Source organism: Callospermophilus lateralis, chromosome 11 (genome assembly GCF_048772815.1).
Source record: "Callospermophilus lateralis isolate mCalLat2 chromosome 11, mCalLat2.hap1, whole genome shotgun sequence".
NCBI classification, from domain to species: Eukaryota; Metazoa; Chordata; class Mammalia; order Rodentia; family Sciuridae; genus Callospermophilus; species Callospermophilus lateralis.
This window is the reverse complement of record NC_135315.1, coordinates 13,727,035-13,750,159: the sequence shown is the minus strand read 5'-3', so window position 1 is coordinate 13,750,159 and position 23,125 is coordinate 13,727,035. Positions and strand designations below refer to the sequence as shown.

Below are 23,125 nucleotides of genomic sequence, written 5' to 3'. Positions count from 1 at the left end.
CTCCCATTTCAATCACTCAATCTCCAAATTTCTAAATGATTCTTTTTTTAAATACCCACTTCTTGTTTTTTTTCTTCTTTATTTTCCATTTTTTTTAAAAAATGGACACTCTTTATTTTTCCCTTGGAGCCACCCAACATACTATTTCAACCAGATTCATCTAAAAAATTGTTTTCACTTCTAGCAAATTCATGTTCCAACCGTTGGCCATCTTGGCTCTCTTTATTAATAGTAGGCTTGCAGGGTCTTTTCCATCTTCAGTCTTCTCACTCCTTGTGCCAGTCCATAGGTTTCACACCTGCCCTCCTTGAGCAAAATCTCAACTTCAAGCCACAGTCAGGCAGCAACTCTGGGGGCTTCTTACAGCCTCCTTGTACCAGCAGGAGCCCCACCCCTGCCTCCTTCATAGAGTGAGCCTGGCTCTGCTCTCCCATTTTACATGGTCACTGTTAGTCCCATCATCTTATATGACTCACATCAAAGCCTGCCACTACCTGTCCCCAGACCCCAGCCACTCCACACCCACCTCTGTCCTCCCAGGTTTCTGATCTGTAAGTCTAGCTCCATCAATCTGGCTTCCTCTTTTGATATTTTATCTGTCATTGTTGTTTGGAATACAGGAGATGCATTAGAACGTGAGCCCGTTTCCCACTGAGACAGGATGTCCTGCAAAGGCTTCTCCCTTCCCTGGGTCCCTTTCTGGTCCATTATTTTCCTTCCGCTCAGAGCCAAACATCTGGGAATTCTTCTCTGGTACAGTACAAGCTGGCTTCTGCCCCCACCATTTCACTCGTTGTCATAAAGGTCACCAATGACCTTCTTATTGCTCAATCCCTCAGGACCTTTAAATCCTGTGTTCACTGGACTTGGTTGATGTTGTCATTTGGTGACAATGTCTTCCTGGGTGTTCTCACTCTCCTGGGTCTCGGTGACCCAAGCATCCCACTCTCCTGCATCTCTCAGAGCACTCTTCTTACCCATCCTCATGAAATGCTCTTTCATTTCTCTCTCTTTACATATCGGCCTTCCCACAGCTTCTACCCTGAATCTCTTTTTACCATTCTTGTGTTCCTGTGAAAATATCCTCCTTTCCCACGGTTTCAAAACTACCTTTACTTTTTGACTTCCAAATCTATATCTCTAGGTATTGGATTTGCATTTATGTATCTAATTTCCTACTGGTTATTTTCACTAAAATTTCCATGAGCATTTCAAGTTCAACTGACAAAAACTGAACTGCTCAACCTCTCTTATCTTGGTCTTCTCTGCTATAAAAAAATACCCTAGACTGGGTGGCTTATGCACAACAGACGTTTATTTCTTACAGTTCTAGAGGCTGGGAAGCCCAAGATCAAGCCAGTTTTGGTGTTTGGCAAAGGCACGCTTTGTGGCTCAGGGATGGTACCTTCTTGCACAGTCCTCACATGGTGGAGGGAAAAAGGATCTCTGTGTAGCCTTTTCTTTTTTCTTTTTCTTTTTTTTTTTTTTAGTATACATTTTTTTAGTTATATATGGACACAATACCTTTATTTTTATGTGGTGCTGAGGACTGAACCCAGCACCCTCCACATGTGAGGCGAGCACTCCACCACTGAGCCACACCCCAGCCCTCTTTTGTAAGGGCACCGATCTCTTTCATGACAGCTCCACCCTTAAGGCTATCACCTCCCAAAGGCCCTGCCTCCTAATATCATCACCGTGTGTGTGTGTGTGTGTGTGTGTGTGTGTGTGTGTGTGTAGGATTTCAACAGGAAATTGGTGGGGAGAAGAGAGAACACAAACATTTGGACCAGTGTCTCCTAAGCCACTTGAAAATATTCCTTGTTATTCCTTGTTATAGTTGGTGACACCCATTCCATCTGTGACAAAAACTTGAATTAAAACTAAGTAGTTGACCCTAGAGCCAGCTGCCCCATCCCATTTCCTAATTAATCCTCTCCATTCCTACAGTCACTGCTTTAAATCTTGGGACAATCTCCCCCTCATCTGAGACACTGTCAAAGTCTCTTGTGTTCTCATTAACCTCTCTCTGTCCTTCCAGACTCAGCCTACTTCTTGTGGACCAAATCAGGCTGCAATGAATGACAGCATTTGCCTCCCTATCAGATTGACAACTTCTGGTGCCAAGTAGATGTTCCACAAACGTTTCTTGTATGATGAATTAATGCACCATTGAGACAATTCTCTATTTTCAATATAAAACAAAGGATGTCTCAGATTCTCACCCTGAACAAGGGTAAGGACATGGAATTGAGGAATATAATGGTTATTTACTAAACATCTATGACCTGTCAGAAAGGACACATGGCTTATATCCATTTGGTTCAGAACATTCTTTGTCATTTAAAAAACCAAGGAAAATTGAGGAGGAAGAGTCTTTAAGCCACAAGAATTTAGTAGGTCTCTAGGGAATAAAGACTACCCAAGGGAATAATCTTCAAACCAGAAGACTTTACAGTCTTGTCATTTCAAAACACTGGATGGGAAAACATGAGTCTATCTAGGTCTGTTGAAAACAGGTCTGACTCTCTCTCTCCAGCCAGTGTTGACAGCCCTTGAGACGCTGTAGGCCTCTTGAAGTACATCAGCTGACCTCACAGCAGGAGAAACTGTTCAAGTCCGGGAACATTTTTGCCCAATAAAACCACTTCTCGGCTTTGTCCAAGTAACTAAACATTCATTATCTGTAGGGGCGCTAGTTTGGTATGAGATAAAACAGGAAGAGTTGGAAAGTCCTTTACACTGGGCATCCCTAGTTGCACAAGGGTGTAATACGATTTTTATCCATTGTACATTATGTTCCTTGTCTGACAACCCATGGTGCAAATGTACAAAAGAGGGTACTACAAGCCACAGTCTTCAGGGCTGTTAGGGAACACAACTGGCAAAAAAACATAGCTCTCAAAAATCTGTACCCGGAAGGAGTCACTGATTAGTTTTTGATCCTTAAACATAGGAAAGAGTAATGTTTTTGTTTCCAATAGTAAGATTTTTCAAATAACAAGCACATCTTACAAAAAAGAGGCAGGATGAAGTTATATAAACTTTTAGCCAAAACAGAATAATGTCACTTCTAAGTACCATATGATTACTTTTTCCTTTTTTGAAATCAATTTCCTTTTCTTCTTTTCCTAGGGATTTAACCCAGGGCTGCGCATATGGTAAACACACACTCTACCACTGAGCTACACCCCCAGCCCAGCAATACTGTTTTCTGTTATAAAAAGCCCCAACAAAGCCATAAATGTGTGTGACTAGTATATTATCCATTCCAAGACACCCAGATGGCTCTAAGCAAATTTAGTTGGGTGCTGAAAACAAGGCTTCCTCCATAGATCAAAATTAAGTTACTAGAAAAAGCAAATCTTTCCAGGGTCCTTCATTCCCAAAGACCTTCCTCATTGTTTCATATTTCATTTCAGTATTTCACTCCAGTTTTGACATGCTGACCAAGGTGAAGTCAGTAACAAACTCATGAGGTTTCTGAACCTAGATATGATAATAAACCATTTCAGCACTGAGCGATCAATTATGTGGTTTCACCCAGAAGTACCTATTCCGTGATGGTATTTAGCAGTGCTTTTCAATGTCTATTTGTTAATAATCTGATGGGCATAACTTGAGATAATTAAAATTACTCCACATAATGGTTTTCATATTCCAAAGGTATTTATGACCATCTCTTTAAAGGGCCAGGAACACCAGGAAATATTTTCTGATACAGCTCCATAAAGTTTACATTTAATAAGTTTATGTGCCAAATCTTCATAAAATCTGATGGAATATAAATAGGTCTTCAATAGGTACTAGTGGGGAAATATGATTTAAATATGATCTAACAGCTTAATATTGTTCAGATGGCATTGTTAATCAGTCTCAGAAGATCAAGTACAGGATTTGGTGGGCAACACCTGCCACTCTGGTTGGTTAGGAAGCAGAGCCTGTGTGTAAGCAGAGGAGCAGATGGAAGCAGCGCTTTCAGTGTATCAAAAGGAAAAACTTACTTTGAAACTGTGTTCATTGGAAATCATTGACTTCTTTACCCTAAGCTCAGCTTCTACAACCCCCTAGCCCCACATTTTTTTGCAGACTAAAATACTAGCCAAGACTTTGTCCTTGAAGGTGTGTTTATCAGATAGATGCCACACAGGGATTTTTAGAGAGCAATCCCTCTTACAATAATGATGGTTCTGAACCTACCCAGGAAAGAAGATTCAACTGTTCCTCTTTCAGAGATCTGTCAAGTCATTTGCATTACTAGGAAGTCCAGCAGTGCCTTGGAAAAAGTTAACAAACAACCTTCCAGGACTGAACAGTGGAATAACTTATCACTCAGTGATTTTTCTACGGTAGAATCCAGTTCAGTGTGCACATTTTGTATTAGTGCTTAAGTTCACTTATGACTGACATCTTGACGGACATCTCAACATCCTGGGAAGGAAGGGGTATCACGCCAAATTAACTCATGAATTCACTGAATCTAAGATGCCATCAGTTATACCACTGCCATCCAAAAAAAAAAAAAAGCGCTATCATGAATGTATCTTTTTAAAAAAATATTTATTTTTTAGTTGTAGTTGGACACAATATCTTTATTTTGTTCATTTATTTTTATGTGGTGCCGAGAATCGAACCCAGGGCCTTGCACATGCTAGGCGAGCGCTCTACCTCTGAGCCACAACCCCAGCCCCTCATGTATGTATCTTATGATGCAATCAACTCTAACATATTTCACTTTTAGGGTTACTAAAATATGAAAACCAATGGCCATATTAGAATTGGTGAAATATGGAAACACCAGTCATGGCAAATGTTTAACACCTGCTATGGGTACCAAATATGGTTCTGTGCCCTCTTCGTGATTCATACAGTTAACCTTGTATGTATCTTATGAGTAGGAATTATGACACCTGTCACATAGAGATGAAGGAACATGTCTGAACCAGCTGCTAAGTGGCTGATCTGGGAATGAAATTCCATTGGTCAGCCTCCTTTCTCCATCATGCCTTTATCCTCTTGATTACTAACTTGACTGACAGGACAGGGGGATCGCACCTCTTGAGGTAGAGCTACACCATACAGGATCCCCTACAGGAGAGTAAGACTCAAGGAAAGACAGTCTCTGAAACCAAAACTCCCCACCTCCGGGTAAAGGCCACTGGGCAAAGGACCCGGTGCTTGGGCCAGTAGCCACTCCCTCCTCCACCTTGGAAAAGTGAACTCAAGAGCCTCCAGGGACATGTGACTTTATCAACTCATGTCTAAGGATGCCTGTGGATGGTGGAAAAGGAAACAGGGATTGTGGACTTTGGAAATGTGAACACCAAGAATCATATTAAAAGCAGCCACTCACCGCAACTCAAGATGAACATATGCAAACATTTTGTCATATTTTCATTCCAATTCTACCCCCTTTTTTAAAAAGAAATTTATACCTGACAGTTGAAAGCCCTTCTTCCACTCCAAACTGACAGTTATTGTAAGTCTGTAAATCTGGTCCACATTTTTTAGTAAACTTTACACACACACACACACACACACACAAATAATCCCCATATAGGGGATCTAACTCAGGGGCACTTAACCACTGAACCCCATCCCCAGCCCTTTTATTTATTTATTTTTATTTGTAGGTGGACACAATACCTTTATTTTATTTTAATATTTATTTTTAGTTTTAGGTGAACACAATATCTTTATTTATTTTATGTGGTGCTAAGGATCCAACCCAGTGCCTCATGCATGCTAGGCTAGCATTCTACCACTGAGCCCCAGCCCCAGCCCTATTTTATAATTTTTATGTGGTGCTGATGATCAAACCCAGTGCCTAATTAATTTTTCTGATATTTGGGATAATATTGATATTTATATGAATCTGATATCCAGTAACCCAGCTGAACTTAATATTTTTAATTATATAATATTTTAACAATTAAAGAGAATTTGAAAATTCTCTTAGATTTTCAATTTAGACACATTGTCTACAAATGACAAAACATTTCATCTTTAATTATATTCTTTATGCCATTCATTCATTTCAATTTTAATAAGTCATCTTCAATTTAAATTTTAATATATTTTCAAATTTAGTAAAATATTTTGAGAACTGTAAAAATAAAACAAAACAAAAAAAAAACTTCTGAAAACCCTTTACCCTCATTCATGAATCACTAACATCTGCCTTCTTCAAAGGTATCATGTCCCTTTACTCTTAAATATTCCAGGATAAGCTTCCAAACAAAAGATAATTTTCTTACATTACTACAATACAATGATCAAAATAAGGAAGTTTAACACGGACATAATTCTATCACCTAAGCCATAATCCACATTCAAATTTTGCTAATGACCCAGTAACCTCCAGTTCAGGGGTCAGTCCAAGATTAGATATCCCATTAGCTGTCTGGTCTCTCTAGTCTTATTATTATTATTATTATTATTATTATTATTATTATTGTGGTGGTGGTATTGGGGATAAAACCCAGGGGTGCTCTACCATTGAGCTACATCCATAACATATTTTTTGTTTTGTTTTGTTATTTTGAAGATAGGTTTTGCTAAGTTCCCAGAGCTTGCCTTGACCTCGGGATCCTCCTGCCTCTACCTCTCAAGTAGCTGGTATTATAGGCATTACACCAGGCTTCCCTTTTGTAAAATTATTTATATTTCTCCTTTCCATTAATAATTTGCAGATAAATACTTTAAGATTACATAAAAATCTTGTTTCATATCAAATTTTCATGCTAGTTTCAGCATCCAGTGATGTTTACTGCATAAATTAATTATGATGTTGCAAATAGTGATTTTCTTCTGTTTCATTCTGTTCTACATTTGTTCATTTGCTCACTTAACATTATACAGAAAATACCTTCAGTGTTGTTAGCCCATACTAAGGTAATTAGGAATTTAATATTTATTTACAATTCTTATTGTTTTTAGACTGAGGGTACAAAGTCAACATTCTGTGGAATCCAAGACTATTTGGGGTAGGTTTTTTTTCCCTTCCCCTTCATTGTGGTTATTTTATTAATTTAAAATATATTTAAGTTCACTTATTTCTGTTTATGGCCAATCTCATTAGTTTCCATTTCCTTTTCTAAAACAAATAGATCATGTACACTTTTTAATGTAAATCCATGGAGTTTGCACAAATTTGTATGTCATTATAATATGGGACCTTATTTTCTCTGTATCATTCCAGTTTTAGCACATGTACCACCAAAGTAGATATTCTTTTTCTTTTCATATTACATTATCTTATTGCTTTCTAAAATATTGGATAGTAGGCATCCTCTTCTTGCTCCTGACTTGCTTTAATGACTTTTGTTTCAACACAAACTTCTATGAGCATCTACCACATACCAGGTATTCCGGATAAAACCCTGCACAAGGACGACATGGTGTCTGCCCTCACAGAGCTCTAACTTGGTTGGAAAAAGGGACAGTTAAATGAGCAACTCAATATAGTGTGAGTATGGTGGTTGGGGAAGAACTAACTATTTGTTGTAGAAATATACAGGTGAGATGCCTACCCAGACTCTAGCTCTTAGTACAGTTGTATACTTACAAGTCTAGTCTTAAACATCTCCACAGGACTGCAAAACTCTAGGGCACAGCTGGGAGTGCAAAATTACTCAGAACCTAGGGTTCCTAAAATGCAAAAAACCCTCCTCTTCATAAACACCTTTTGGGTAAATAGAAAACAGTGATGATTAGGCTCTTTTTCTGTTTCACTAATGAAATCTGGACATACAGATGATAGAGAAGATGTAAAACTTTTGCTATGTTGCACCACACAGAAAAATGAAAGACTTATTGTGTGACCTTGTGTAAATTTATTTAAATTTCATTGCAACAGGTAAGTAGCCCTTTGTTATTATAAGACTTTTTTTTTTTTTTGTATTGAAGATTGAACCCAGGACACTTAACTACTGAGCCACATCCTCAAACCTTTTTTATCTTTTATTTTAAGATAAAGTCTCAATAAGTTGCTTAGGGTCTCACTAATTTTCTGAGACTGGCCTCCAACTTGTGATCCTCCTGCCTCAGCGTCCCAAGTTGCTGGGATTACAGGCATGTGTCACTATGCTTGGCTATTAAACCTTTTTTAAAAGAAAAAAAATGTATGTCTAAATACATATTTTTTTTTCCTGAAACATGAGAGTAAGAGAATACTACGTAATATTTCATTCCTAAATATGTCAACTTGTATCTAAGACTAAGGATATTCTCCTTCCTATTCACTACATAATGATCGCAGGCAAGAAACTTAATATTGATTCAATACTAGACCACACTGTTACCCAATATATAGTCCATATGCAAATATCTCCAGTTGTCCCAATAACATATTTTCTTCCTTGTTACATAATCCCTACCCAAGTCAGGGATTGAATCAAAGATCAGATTAAATTTAGTTGTCAAATTTCTTTAGTGTTACTTAGGATGGTTCCCAGGTCTTTGTTTTGCTTTAGTTTTGTGTTTTTATGATACATTTATTTTAAGAGTTTGGCCAGTTGTTTTGTAGAGTTTCCCTCATTTTGTAGAGTGATTATTTCCTTATGGTTGCATTCAAGAAAAAGATGTTAGTAAGGGTAATCCTCGGTAAGGCCTTGCCCTTTGTGGGTCACAATGGCAGGCACGTATGTCAATTTGTGCTATTATTAGTGTTGCAAAATTTGCTTCTTGAGGTATCCACTAGATTTCTCCATGTTTATTATTAGTACACAATGAATGTCTGGAGTGGTACTTTGAAACAGTATGAATGTCCTGTTCCCCAATACTTGTTTCATTCAATGGTTTTAGTGTTCATGGATGACTGCAAAATGGTCATCCAGACCTGGGCAGTTGGTATTTTTTTTTTTTTCTAGCTTCGACCTCCAGTTTCCCAACCATGATTCTGCCCCATCTCTTTGATTATGCTGACTTTGACCAGCCAGGGTTAAGAGACTTCTTAACCTTTGGCACTAACACCTTATATGCAGGTCTTTCTGAATTTATCACAGCCGGGGTGAACCAGGCCCAGAGAGAAAGCAAACACCTCTGTAAGCTGTATCTATTCATAATAATGGGTACTAGCAACAATTCTAGCTCCTTTGAATGCCTAGGAGCTTCTTCTCCTTTGAAGCTGCATTATGATGATGCCTCTGAGCCTCAGAAAACAAATCAGCACACTGGACAGAATTCCTTTTGCTCCTGTGTCTTTTAGCATCCAGCTCTCAGATCACAAACTGTACCATAAATAGCAATGACCACATCTTAAGGAATCAAACATGATCTGTTTTCCATTGTCCTCAAAATGATACCATTAGGCACTGACTGAGTACTGACTTTCCACTTCATAGGCCAAAGTGAATAACAATCCTTCCAAACTCAAATGGGGGTGTTTTGTGCAGCTCTCTTTTTGCCATGCACTGACTTATTAGAGAAAATTGCAGATTTTGTAGGTGGCTGGTTATAATAATCTAAGGTTAAAAACAGAACCATAAAAGTTGAAGACATCAGAGATCAGAGATGTCTAAAAATAAAGTAAATGCTTTTCTTCTTTCTATAATCTTCAATTAGAAGCCATTTAAGGAAGAGATAATCAACTCCAGAGACTTGTAAATATGGATTCTACAGTTCTCCCTGGCACAACTGCTTCACAAATTAATTTTCGTACATTTTGAGATGTGTTAATAAATTATTTTACCCTACTTCCATCCATGTTGCCCTTTGGATGTCAAAAATGCTAATAATGAGACAAACTTCACGATGACTAGTGGAATAACAAATCCTTGACAAATATAGCTCTCCTAAAATGAGAAAATCCCCTTTTTGTCAGTTGGTAACTTCCAGAGGAAGATATTGGGGTCAGAGGGAGAATATTTCTCTCCAAGGCAGTGCAAGTTGAGCTCTGTCAAATCAACCAGATGTCTATGCAGTTCATTCAAAGAGAATCTCGATTTCTCTGGTCAACTTCTGTAGTCACTAAATGAAGTAGTCTCATTTTCTAAAACCAAGAACAATTCCATAATTGAAAATGAGTCTTAGCCAAGCTAATATTCAGAAACTGGATTTGAAAGCCTTCTGGGAAGATCATTCTCAGGATGTGGTGTGAGCTTGCTACACTAGAACATCTAGAACTTTCTGTTTTCTGTCTCTCTACTCCGTGGATAATCTCATCCATTTCTATCCATAATCACGATTTATGCTTCCTCTGAACTCCAGGTTCATGTATCCAAATGCCTGTCTGCCATTTCCTCTTGAAAGTCTCACAGGAAATTCAAACATCATGTCTAAGATGGTGCTCGATTTTCCTCTTGATTTTCTCCTGCACTGTTCCCAAGAGGGAAAGGTCACCATCACCCAACCAGTCAATAGACTATGCTAGAAATCCTGAGGCCTTCCTAATTTCCCACCTCTCATGGCCCATATCAATTCTACCAGAAAATCAGTCTGCTTTCCAAACCTATCCACCCCTCCCTTTTAAATCCTCTGCCACCTTTTCCAGTCCAATCTACAGTTTAGGTTGGGGTTATTGCAGCAGCCCACTGGCTGGACTCCTGCAAGCTTCCATTTTTGCTCTGCTAACACTCACTCACTCTTTATAGAACAGACAGGGGAAACAAAAAACCCACAAAAACTTAAAAGCACAAGCCACCTAATACAACATGGGATTCTGGAATGGAAGAGGACACTGGACATCAGTGGGAAAATTAGTGTAATTCTAATAATGTCTGTGGCTTTGCTAAGTGCATCATGGTTAGGGACGATGTTAACACCAGGGGAAGCTGGGGAGAGGGTACACAGGAACATGATGTGTACATTATTTTTACAACCTTAGTGTAAATTAAATGTTATTCCAAAATAAAAATTTTATTTAAAAACTTCATAAACAATATCACATCACCCTTTTGTTCTGGAGATGTTAGGCTGAGTCATAGGGCGGGGCCTTTGGCCTTGCAGCTTCTGTGTATTTGCTGGGGCTGCCATAAGAAAACGCCATGGGTTGGGGACCTAACCAAAAGACAGTTTCACAACTCTGGAGGCTGGCCAAGGTCAAGGTGTCAGCAGGATTGGGTTCTACTGAGGACATTCTCCTAGGCTTAAAGATGGACAGTTCCTTGCTGTGTCCTCACTGGTCTTTCCTGTGTGTGTGCGCGCGCGCACTCAAGAGCGCGCGCAAGCTTAGTGCCTCCCCACCCCGGCTTTTGGTACCAGGATCAAACCCAAGGATGTTTAGCCATCTGAGCCACATCCCCAGCCTTTTTTTTAATACTTTATTTAGAGACTGGGTTTTGGTAAGTTGCTTAGGTCCTCAATAAATTGCTGAGACTGGCTTTGAACTTGCAATCCTCCTGCCTCAGCCTTCAGAGTTGCCAGGATTACAAGCATGCACCACCCATCCAGCTACCCTAGTACTTCTCTGTGTGTCCAAATTTTTCTCTCAGTCAGACTGGTTTAGGGCCCACCCTAACGGCCTAATTTTAACTTAAAATATCTCCAAACACAATCACATTCAGAGGTAACATCACTTTGGTGTGTGTTTGTGGGGGGGTATGTCTAAGTCCATAACTGTCCTCTTGGTCTGCAAAGTCCTTCAGATGGCTGGCTCTGTGCTGCACTCAGGGCCCACTCGGACTCCTCATCTTTTCTGACAGGCCTTCCTGACTACGTGGCTTCAAGCTGATTTCTCCCTATCCTGTTTATTGCCGTATAGTATTTAATTACAGCTGTTATTCTTTTCTTTAACTTGTTTATGATCTGCTTCCCTGACTCCCTGAGTAATGGGTCTGTCTTACTGCTGTATCCGCGATATCTCTCCTAGAGCCCAGCAGAGAGTTGATGCTCAAAACTTGCTAAAGAACAAATGGTTTAATGATAATTCAGACGAAATATGAGTCTCATTTGGAAAAGGTTATTAACACAGTTAACCCAAGGTATGGCCATTACAGTAGCAATATCTAATATCTGTATAGTTCCTAACAGCTTGTACATAAACCAATCTCTAGGAATCTGCCATACTCTGATGCAAACATTATTTTTATATATTGATAAAAAAAAAATAAAGACTGAATGGTTAAGGGTTTTGCTTAAGGTCATATAGCTGGAACTTCAATATATACTGATTTTTTTAATATAGATGAACTAGAAACTAAATATTAATCCTGAATATTTCTTTCAAGCAACCTCCAGGGAGAGCTCTGTGAAAGATAGAGCTTAGTTTCCAGGAAATGGAAAAGAACTAGACGTTCTTTCCGTCTAATCAGAGGACTTTCTTAGCTGCGGAATAATGTCCTTGATGAAATATGGCTAACCAGAATATATTTTTATATATATTGCCCAAGGGCCATGGGGGTGGGATGATGGTAACGAATAGTTTTTTTCCTAAACAGTTTTCAGGTGTATGAAGAAGTGAAGACATTTGTAGAACCTGATTTCCTAATTGTTTATTCCTTAAATCTGTTAACTCTCAGTCTTGTTGTCCCTTGGATTCACCTGGGGGAGTTTTAAAAAACATCCCATTGCCTAAACTGTACCCCAGACAAATGAACAGCACTATGGGGGTGGGATGGTGGTGTCCATGACTTGTCCCAGGTGATTTTAATATGCAGCCATGATGGCCAGCCACTGGTCTAGCTCCTCACAGTGGGCAGGTGGGGTTGGCATGTCCTGTGTCCTGCCAAGGGAACATATTCAGACTGTGGAATGGACAGAGGGTGGACTCTAAAACTGCACACACTCCTGTTTGGAGAATTTAGCTTTCTGGAAGGGAGTGTTACATTCTTCATGTGCGTTGGCTTGTTTTCTACCAGTCTGCACCTGGGACCTAGAGAATCAAAATCCCAGCAGGTAGGACCCAGACACCAGCCATTAAAACTTCTCAGGTGAGTCCAGCCTGCAGCCAAGGCTGAAACCCACTGCTTTAAATGGTGCCTATTTTGTTTGGAAGCGGAAGCAAGGTCAGGCTGCCCCCATTAACCTCATGGAACCCCAGTAACCTGGCAGCAGGTGTCCCAGGAGCAGCCTCTCCTCCAGCTGAACCAGGCCGTGCTAAGCACTGACTCTCAGATGAAGATTTATGGCTTGGATAAACAACAGAACCGTAGCTTGGCATAGCGCCATCCTCCCCAGCACTAATTAAGGCCTAAATAATTCTCATCAGTATGTGCATAAAATAAGTGGGCCTCAATTTAAGACAACATCCCCATTGTGTCCTGGCTAATGTAATCACAGTTTGCAGCTTTTCACAATCATAAATTTACTAATAGTATTTTTAACAAGGATGAGAAGGTATTTCCATCTAGTCATCCTGCCAGTTTTTTTTTTTTTTTTTTTACTAGAGTTTAGGTCATGTTAAAAAAATTACTTATATGATAATTGATAATGGGATAACAACATGGACTCTATTCAACCACTAATCAATATGATTATCACTAGCATCTTTCAATTATTGCTTCTTATCATCATCCATTTCATTACATTTTTGGCAGGTAAGGGAGGAAACAGGGTGCAGATAGTAGCATGAAGGATGGGAGCTGAAAGATAAGACCAGACACCCAGAAAATGCCAAGAGATGAACTGAATTTATTAAATAACTTGGCAATGCAGTGAGACAAGACCAACACCCACTACTGCACTGCTTTCTGAACTGATCCCACCCAAACCTCCATGATCAATCCTGGGCAGAAAAACCTTACAAGCACATACAAGCACATGCCATTGGCTTAGGGCTCAGTTTTGAAATCATGGGCTGGACAGAGATGTCTTTTCTTTTTCTTTCTTTCTTTTTTTAAAAATATTTATTCTTAAGTTTTAGGTGGACACAATATCTTTATTTTACATTTATGTGGTGCTGAGGATCGAACCCAGTGCCTCACGCATGGTAGGCAAGCCCTCTAAACACTGAGCCACAACCCCAGCCCCCCCCCTCGAAAGCTGTCTTTTCATAATTAAAATATTATTAGATAAATATTTATATTTCTTGTGTTCTGATTTTGAAGCATCAGCAAGTGTGAATGAAAACCTATGGAGCCCCCCTTTCTGCCTCCCTGGGACCAACCTTGAACCAGCTGAATGATCAACTGCTGCTGCTGAATATGGAAATTAGAGGAGGGTGACTTGGCAAAGAAGGCTAATCCAGCAGGGGTGGGGCTGTCTGGTCTGATGGCCTGGGCAGCAAGACTTGGGGATGGAGGATGCAGAGCCAGGCAGAGGCTGGGGCGAGGACTCAGACGCACAGGGTTCCTCTTCAGTGTAACAAGGTGGCAGGACATGGACTTGGAAAAGGTGAGTGCCACAACAGAGAGATAAGGAGCAGGCCCACAGGCAGGCTCAGGGTCAGCGTGTTGGGGAGGAGGCAGCAGCACAGGTAACAATAGCTGGCATTTCTTCCAGAGTCAGTCCTCACTCTACCTGAGGGTCAGTGTTTCTCTTGCAGGTCAGCCTGAGGCTCAAAAAGGCCCAGTTCTTGGCATCAGCAAGGGATGTCCATCTTGGAGTCAGCATCCCTAATTCTAAGGTGGACAATTTGATATTTTAAAAATATTTAAGGGGCTGGGATTGTGGCTTAGCGATAGAGAGCTTGCCTTGCATGTGTGAGGCCCTGGGTTCAATGGGTTCGATCCTCAGGACCACATAAAAATAAACAAATAAAATAAAGATATTGTGTCCAACTACAACTAAATAATACGTATTTTAAAAATATTTATTTAAAAGTCCCAGGGTGACTTATTATGCCTTTCATCCCAGCAACTTGGGAGGCTGAGGAAAGAGGATTCCAAGTTCAAGGCCAGTCTCAGCAACTAAGTGAGGCCGTAAGCAATTTAGCAAGACTCTGTCTCAAAAGAAAAAAATAAAAAGGGCTGGGGATATAGCTCAGTAGTTAAACACCCTGGGTTCAATCTTTAGTACCCCCCCCAAAAAAAATTTAAAAGTTTTAATTGATACATAATTGTACATATTAATGGGGTGCAGTATGATATTTCAATATGTGTACAATGTGCTATGATCAGATCAGGTAAACTGCCATAACCCAGGGTGGGAACTTTTATCTTTTATCGTTTATCATTTCCTTGTATTGGAAACGTTGGAAAGGGTAACCTGCTATTTTAAAGTCCTAGAAAGGGAAAGTAAAAAAGCCAAATTCTAAAGGAGTAGGAAAAAGAACTTAGCACTTGCCAAAAGGGGATACACGAAAATAAATGATAATTTCATGATTTTTTTGGACTACTTGAAATGAAGAGAGGATAAAGCAGAAAATTACAGGGTCCTATCACCCTACAATGGTCACCATGTTCTCCTCTCTGTACCTCTACACCTGGAGAGATGATCTGAGAGGCATAGAGAAAAGAGAGAAAGCAGAGGAATTTTTTAGAAAGACTAAAAAGATAATTTAAAGCAAAATTTCCCCTCCTATTTTCTGACTGTGCCAGGAAAAGCAACTCAGGTGCCTGATCTGATCTCATCCAACTTTTTCTGATAGTGCACAGCTACGTCAGAATGGTCAGGCCTACTTTAATATCCAATGAGCAGAGCTCAGAGGGCAGTGCAGTCATTAAAAAGCATATGAGGGGCTGGGATTGTGGCTCAGAGGCACAGCGCTCTCCTAGCACGGGCGGGACCCGGGTTCGATCCTCAGCACCACATAAAAATAGAGGCATTGTGTTGTGTCCATCTACACCTAAAAAATAAATATTAAAAAAAAGACTTAAACAACAACAACAAAAAAGAAATTGAAGAAGATCTGAAGATCTAAAAAAAAAAGCAGATGGGGAGGGGGGCATCACGCCTTGTTAAAAACAGTATATTACATGATTCAATTTTGGAGGAACTGGTTAAAGAATAATAACCAGGGAGCTGGGTTGTGGCTCAGTGATAGAGTGCTCACCTAGCATGCATGAGGCACTGGGTTCGATCTGCAGCACCACATAAATGTAAAATAAAGATATTATGTCCACCTAAAACTTAAGAATAAATATTAAAAAAAGAATAATAACCAGTAACGTGAACCAAAATGTTAACAGCAGTCACCTCTGAATTGTGTGATTACTACTGATTTTTCCTTCCTTTAAGCTTTTCTCATTTTTTTTACATTTTTCAACTTTTAATAACTGTGTATTAATTTCCCAATCATAAAAAAAGCCATTATTTTACAAGGGTTTAAGTTTAAGCTTTAAACACTTAATGATGCTGTTGTGATTTTGAGGAGGTTGGCCAGCAACCTGCCTTTAATTTCAGGCTGCTGATGGGATGGTCCAAAAGTTCCTGTTTGGGTCAGCACCCTAAGGGAATACCAAATACGGGGTTCACATATTTAGTGGGAGGGGAGCACTCCAGGCAGCAGTGTTCTTTCCTCTGGAAAGTTCCCGAAACTCTGGATAAGGCACATGGCTGCAACAGCTGGCAGGGAGATGGATCAAGTGGTGTAGTTTTGAGATCTGGTGAATGCTGTTCTGATCTGAGTTTTTCTGAACCAGGAGTTGGTGATCTTTTTTTTTTTTTTTTTTTTTCTGGAAAGCACCAAGTAGGAAATATTTTAGGCTTTGCAGCCATGTGATCTCTCTCTTGCAACTACTCAACTCTGCTGCTGAGAAGCAGCTGGGACAATATTACAACAGATGAGTGTGGCTGTGTTCCAATAAAACTTTATTTACAAAGAATGCAGTTTGCCAATCCCTGAAGAACTCCAGTTTCCCCAGCACAGTTCAAGAAGCTAAGTGATCAGGTACAAGTTCCTGTTAATAGGAGAGTCATTAGATAAGATCCCCTGCTCAAGTGAAGGGTTGATAAGAGATGACTTCACAGAAAAGGAAGTTCATTATTGTACTTATGGTTTTGGCCATTTAATATGTTGGTCTTTGTCCTCCACATAAACTATGAGTATTGAAGTTTGGAAAGTGAGTCTGCATTTTAAATACCATCCATGTAATTCATACAGGGACATGTAAATAGAATGAGCTTGATCCACCCTTGCTGAGTAAGAAATGAATGAATGATTGTCTTCTACCGAGCTGGTGTGAAATGTAGTTCTTGAGTGTCACCTCTTGGGAACTTCCCAAGCTGTATCCAAGTAGATTCCACCTTAAATGAGACATCCTGTGTCCCCAGAGTTGGGGAGAATGTCCTGAACAAAGTAGCCCAGAAGAACAGTCAGGTTGCCAGGTCACATAAAAAGTGTCCCAGGGCTCAGGCCTCTGCTGTTCACTCCCTCCAACCTGTAAGTTAACATAGTGTCTACCTCACAAATACGTCAGTACCTCCTAGAGGAATATAATTCCGCCCAGATATTTCTAGAAGATTAATACAAACAACCAAAGGTTGGGCCTGGCCAATGTCCCTTCTATCGGTTTTCCTAGTTTCTCAGTGACTGATTTGAAGCTGAGGGAGTGTGAGACCTGAGCTTTTGTCCTATGGCTCTGTGGTACCTCCACACCCCCTGCCTCCTATTTTGCCTCACCTCAGTCAAGGCATCAAAGAGGTCAACTTGTCAAGAACTCTTTCTCGCCAGGCTCAGTGCACACCTATAATGTTCACATTTGTGTGCATTCACATATGTGAACATATATGTGCATACCTATAATCCCAGTGGCTCGGGAGGCTAAGGTAGGAGGACTGCAAGTTCAAAGCCAGCCTCAGCAAAAACGAGGCACTAAGCAACTCCGTGAGACCCTGTCTCTAAATAAAACATAAAATAGGGCAGAGTGCCCCTGAGTTCAATTCCTGGTACCCCCAAAACAAAACAAAACAAAACAAAACTCTTAATCTTGTCCATTTTGACATAGCACCAGTCTTTATCTTCTACGAATGCAAAACATGTCAATAAGGTAGAAATGAGCAGGTGAATCCCTGCAGCCTCTTGATCCAAACTCTTTCCCTGACAGGTCCTTGTGGAACCCACATCCTATCTTAGGTGAGCCTCCTGGCTACATCAAAATGTTCACTCTCAAGTTGGGAATTTAGAATCATCTCACCCCAAAGAATCTGGGATAAAAGCCAGGTTAGAAGATGGATTTTAAGCAATGCTAATGAACAACGTACTTGCCTAAAATCTAGTTTGGAGTCTGAATGCCGCACGAGGTAAACATTTTGCAGGGGTTCATCCTAGTTTTCATGTGGGATATGTGTGTGAATGCACATATATGTGAACATAAGCATAGTCCAGCCAACAGAAACAGCATGCACATGTGTACCAGATGATATTCATTTTTCTAAGTAAATATTAATGGTCATTGAGAAGATGTGTTCTAAATCTAACAGCAAGGAGCCAGATCCTGGCGTTCTGAGTTCCCTGTTCTCCTTTCCAGGTTACAGAGATTTATGCAGAGGCCCATTGGAGGTATGTACAGATGAGGAAAAAAAAAAAAAAAAAAGCTAGGCCACAAAATAGTTCCAGGGGGAAATCCCAGGGAAATAACCCTCAGAGGTCTAAGGCCAGAACATTTCTGGGGTCCTGGTTCCAGATGCTGGTGCTGGCCCTGGCCATATGAGGGACTCTCGGAGCCCAAGAGGCAAGGATAGCACAGAATGAGAGGGCTACTCACGCTGTCGTTGCTTCCTTTGTTGTCCTCATACTTGGTTTCTATATGAATGGAGAATTTCGGCAGAAAGGAACACTATGGAGAAAAAACAAACATGCTTAGCACAAGCTCTCTCTGCTCTGCACACGCTCAGTACAGCCTCTGCTCTCCTCACCATTTGGTTGGGAGCATGGCTCTAGAGCAGAAGTGTTGATCTACTATGGCGATATCCCTATGCACTTATGAAAAGCTACCTTTAGGAGCATGAACACAATTTCTTCCAGAAGTCAGGCCAGAGAGAGAACCCAAAAGGAATATGTTCTGTGGGTCCTGCCACCAGCTTTGGAAAAGCAAATCCCTAAGACAGAGGTCAACGCTGGTCTGGAGAGCTAACCTTGGGGAGCAACTGTCACTATTGGATAAATGGGGGGTCTGCTTTAACTTTTATATAAATATTCATATAAAGTTAGGGAGGTAGTACAGTAGAACTTTAAAAGTTAGTCAGAACTGGCTTTTAATATGACTTTGGATAAGTCATTCAACTTCTCTGAACCCCAGTAGTATCAAACAGGAATAATAATTATTAACTAAGAGTGGCTTAAATAAAATGTGAAGCTTAAATAAAATGATGTGCATAAATATAGTGGCAGAGTGTGTGCTTAGCATGTGTAAGGCCCTGGGTTTAATTTTCAAAACAAAATAACAAAAATAACACACATACACACACATAAAAATATGTAAATATAATATAAATAATGCTGAGCACTGAGTTAGCATTCAACAAAACTCAGTGATCCATATGAGGCTGCAGCTGAGCTTGACCAGAAAAGGCAGCCCCTCTTGCTGGCTGCATGAGGGACACTACAAACCCGGACTGCAGCTCGGCCCTAGTGTTCCAGATTGTCTCCTTCTGTGTATCCAGTAGATCTTAAGAGGTAAGGCAGCTTGAGAAGAGGATTTTGACAAATGTTGATGTAACTACCCTCCTGCTAGCACTGAGCTGGCCATTACTTTTTGGATAAAGGATTGAAGGCTAATGGGTAAAATGACCCAGGGAGTCCACTGGGAGCTGCAGGTGTTGGGGAAATGAGACTTCACTTGATCTGATCACAGTCCCAAGAGGCTGGGTCCTTTATGTACTTATCTACTACTCAGGGAATGTGCTTTCAACTTTAGCACAGTCTGAGTACTTTCAGATTCTCTCTCATGTATTCTTTGCAACAATCCTAAGGGGTGGGTACTGTTATTATTATCATCACCCCTGCTTTCAAGATGAGGAATGGAGGCACAGAGAGGTTAAATAAATGGCCCATAACCACAGTTATGCATCTAGAGTCAGGTGTGAAAGCAAAGTGGGCTGGCCCCAGTGTCCATGCTCTTGACTACTACCCCAGTGCTTCTCACAGGGGCGAATCTGGTCTAGCAATAGCAGCATCACCCTCAAACTAGTTAAAAATGGAAATTCTCAGGCTGCACACTAGACCAATTGAATCAAACCCTAGAGTGGGGTCCAGCAATTTATGTTTCACTTGTTCAAGTTGGAAAATCAGCTCACTCTCCCATGCATGGGAAGGAAACAGAGTGCACCGTCTAAAATCCAAAAGTCCACAAACACCTACCCTCATCTCTTGGGCTTCATCCCCACAATGACCATGCTTCTGTTTTAGAGCCCCGGGGGCATCCGTTTGAGAAGGCAGAGGTCTTGGACATGCTAGGGATAATTTTCCTGGCATCACATGCCTGTGTGCATTCTGCATTCATCTGTCTGAATCTGAGTGAAATAAGCAGTCTGAACCGTGACTAAGAAAACACAGAAACAATCAATCCCAATGATTGCCTTTATGGAGAATGAGGCCCTGTGATTATTCATTAACACCTTTCTCTGCTGATTTCTCTCCAATCTCTCACCTGGTGAGGCCCTCATGCCCTGTTCCAAAGGGTTCCAGGAGGGTCTGCTTATTGAGACCCTGGAGAATTCAAAGCCCCCAGCAGAGCTTTGAGAGACTCATGAACATGAGGGTCTTGGCCTAGAGGCTCTCTTAAAAATAACCAGCCTTCAAGTGAATCAGTTCTGTACTTTTAAACCCATTATTCATCTGAGGGCCAATCCAATGAGTGTCGGGATAACAGGGCCATGCAGGGTGTGAGTAGACCTAGGGGTTGCCATGTAGAAAATCATAAGGATTTTGCATCAGTTGAACCTCCAAAACCACTAAACTAGGTCAAACAAATGAATTTTAGCATTTGGGGTATTAAACTCAAATATGAAATGCAAAACTCTTATGTAAATTAGCAGGTGCTGTTATTTTTGAGTCAAAGACTCAGGTTATTTTCATGTCAGAATGGCAACCTTGCCCTGAGGTTGGGAGCGCACCTGCCTGTGGCAGTGGAAGGATGGTAACCGGATGGGCCAACTCCAGGCTGGTCAGTGCTTTCTCTGCTAATCCCTTTGGGATACCTGACAGCTAGTTCTTGAAGTCCTGGAGTGTGCAAGTGTCTAAAAAGTTAAAATTAGAAGTCTGTAGCTCTTGGCATTTTCAGACCTGTCATTAAACTCTTTCCAGTAAGATGTCCATCTTAAGATACACTTCTGCCTGCCCCATGCAGGCTAATGGTTGTAAAAATTCCAGCACACAAATCCTAGCAATCTATAAGTGTCAGGCCTCAGCACTTGGCTTTGCCCTTCCTATCTCACAACTGATCATTTTGATCCAGGCTTTGATGAGAACATAGATGCTGTGACAGAAACACCTACAACTTCCCTTTCATCCACTGCAAAACTTCTGCTTATTAGGTTATACTTCTTGTTCTTGGTGAATCAGAGAAAGATGTATTTTTCCCAATGCAAAATAATATCAAGAAAAGCCCTGACACATTTGAACCAGTTGACTTAGGCTCAAATCCAAGACACAGTGCGCTTTGGGCAAATTCTTTTATCAGCCCCAGCCTAAGTTTCTCCATTTATAGAATGAGGATAATACTCTTCTCTGTGGAGAATATCAATGAGGTCAGGCAGGTAAGGCCCAGCATAGCACTTGGCATGTCACAGGTGCACAGTAATAATAAACATTCCCAAGATTCTTCTCTGGAACCTTGTCTCAGTGATAATTTACATCTTTTCCCTGCCTCCTTCCCACAGCCTAAAAAAATATTCTTAAAAAAAATAAATGATCACAAAGTTCTTTGTTTCTTCCTTTATCTATAACCAACCCCAATTCTGTCTTTACAATCAAATATATTTAAAGAGTAGTCTGTGCTGGTCAGCTCTACTCTTTTGGTCTCTCACCTCTTCTCAACCACTACAATTTGGTATGGAGATGACTGATTTGCAAAACATTTCCAAATCAGCACACTTTTTTCATCTGCACCCTAGAGACCCCTACAGAGGTTGAAATGACCCAGCAACTCCTCTGTCCTTACAGCAGTTCCTGCTCAATCCCTCTTCCACCTTCAGTGGAAGTGATCCCTCCATCCTCTTCTTGCTCCAAAACTTTGCCCCTGGTCATCTCATCTGTTTCTGATTTGCCCATGACCATTCTTTGCAGGTACCTTTCAAATCAACCTCTAATTCCAGCCTCTCTTCTTACATTTCAGCTGCCCAAAGGCCACGCCTAGATGGTCTCACAGGTACACCTGACCTGAAATGTCTGCACTGAACTTGAATGTTCTCCTTCCCTCTAGTAATTTTCTAGAATGGGGGTGAGAGGACAAATTACCACAAATTCATTGGTTAAAACAAAAGACATCTGTTCTCTCACAGTTCTGAGGATTAGAAGTGGAAATCAAGGTATTAGCAATGTGGATTCCCTCTGAAGATTCTAGGGTTCAGAAGCCCAAAGCAGTCTTTGGTTTGTGGCTACATAGCTTTAGCCATTGTCTTCAACTTCATATCACCAACCAGATAATGAGCTCCAATCCTGTCATTCTCCAACAGGAGGATCCTCCTTATACCCCATCACCACAGGGAATGGCTTATGTGATGGTTTCCACAGTTTTCAGACCTCCGAGCATCTCTTTGAAGTTTGCTCACATTAATACTTTTGCTGCAACCAAATATACCTCTATCCTAGACATTCTCAAATATGCAGAGGGAGAAGTGAGACTCTCACTTTTCCAATCCTTAACTTCCTCAAAATATGTGCAATCCCATAAAGATTCTGACATTTCCCTTGAGTGAGGGGGATTCCATGCCACTGAGGGACCTGTCATGGGGGGTGGGAGTGGAAAAGAAGTCAGGCACTCTGATATAACCACACTTGAACCTGCTCCAAGAAGAGTGATACCAGGATTGTCAGCCATTAACCTAAAACTAGAAGAGGGTAAAGGAATTTGGAAGACTCTGTGCTTTCTATAGTGTAGTCATCTGAAAACGTAGGGTGCTTCAAGTTCCATGAGGCCCACAAAATGCAGGAGAGAGTTCTGAGACAGCCCCAGACCCCACCCCATGGTGCACGTAAACTATGTGATCCTCCCCTTCTGTGTGTGATGGGACATTGCTCCCTGGATTGGTCCCTCGAGCCATCACAGGGAGCACAGGCTTTGACGGCTACCAAGGAGATGAGATGCTCACTCCTGATACTCTGTCACAGTATCCATGACTTCATTTTTTAAAAGCAGAAATTATT

The 23,125-nt window shown here is 40.7% G+C and overlaps 1 protein-coding gene across 1 annotated transcript in view; it reads right to left on the bottom strand.

The window, feature by feature from the left end:
* Positions 1–23,125, bottom strand: part of Pitpnc1 (phosphatidylinositol transfer protein cytoplasmic 1) — a 253,486-nt gene that overhangs the window by 73,692 nt on the left and 156,669 nt on the right. The window contains exon 5 of the mRNA XM_076871332.2: positions 18,525–18,596. Within this exon, the coding sequence (XP_076727447.1) occupies positions 18,525–18,596 (72 nt within the window). The remainder of the gene's footprint in view (positions 1–18,524; positions 18,597–23,125) is intronic.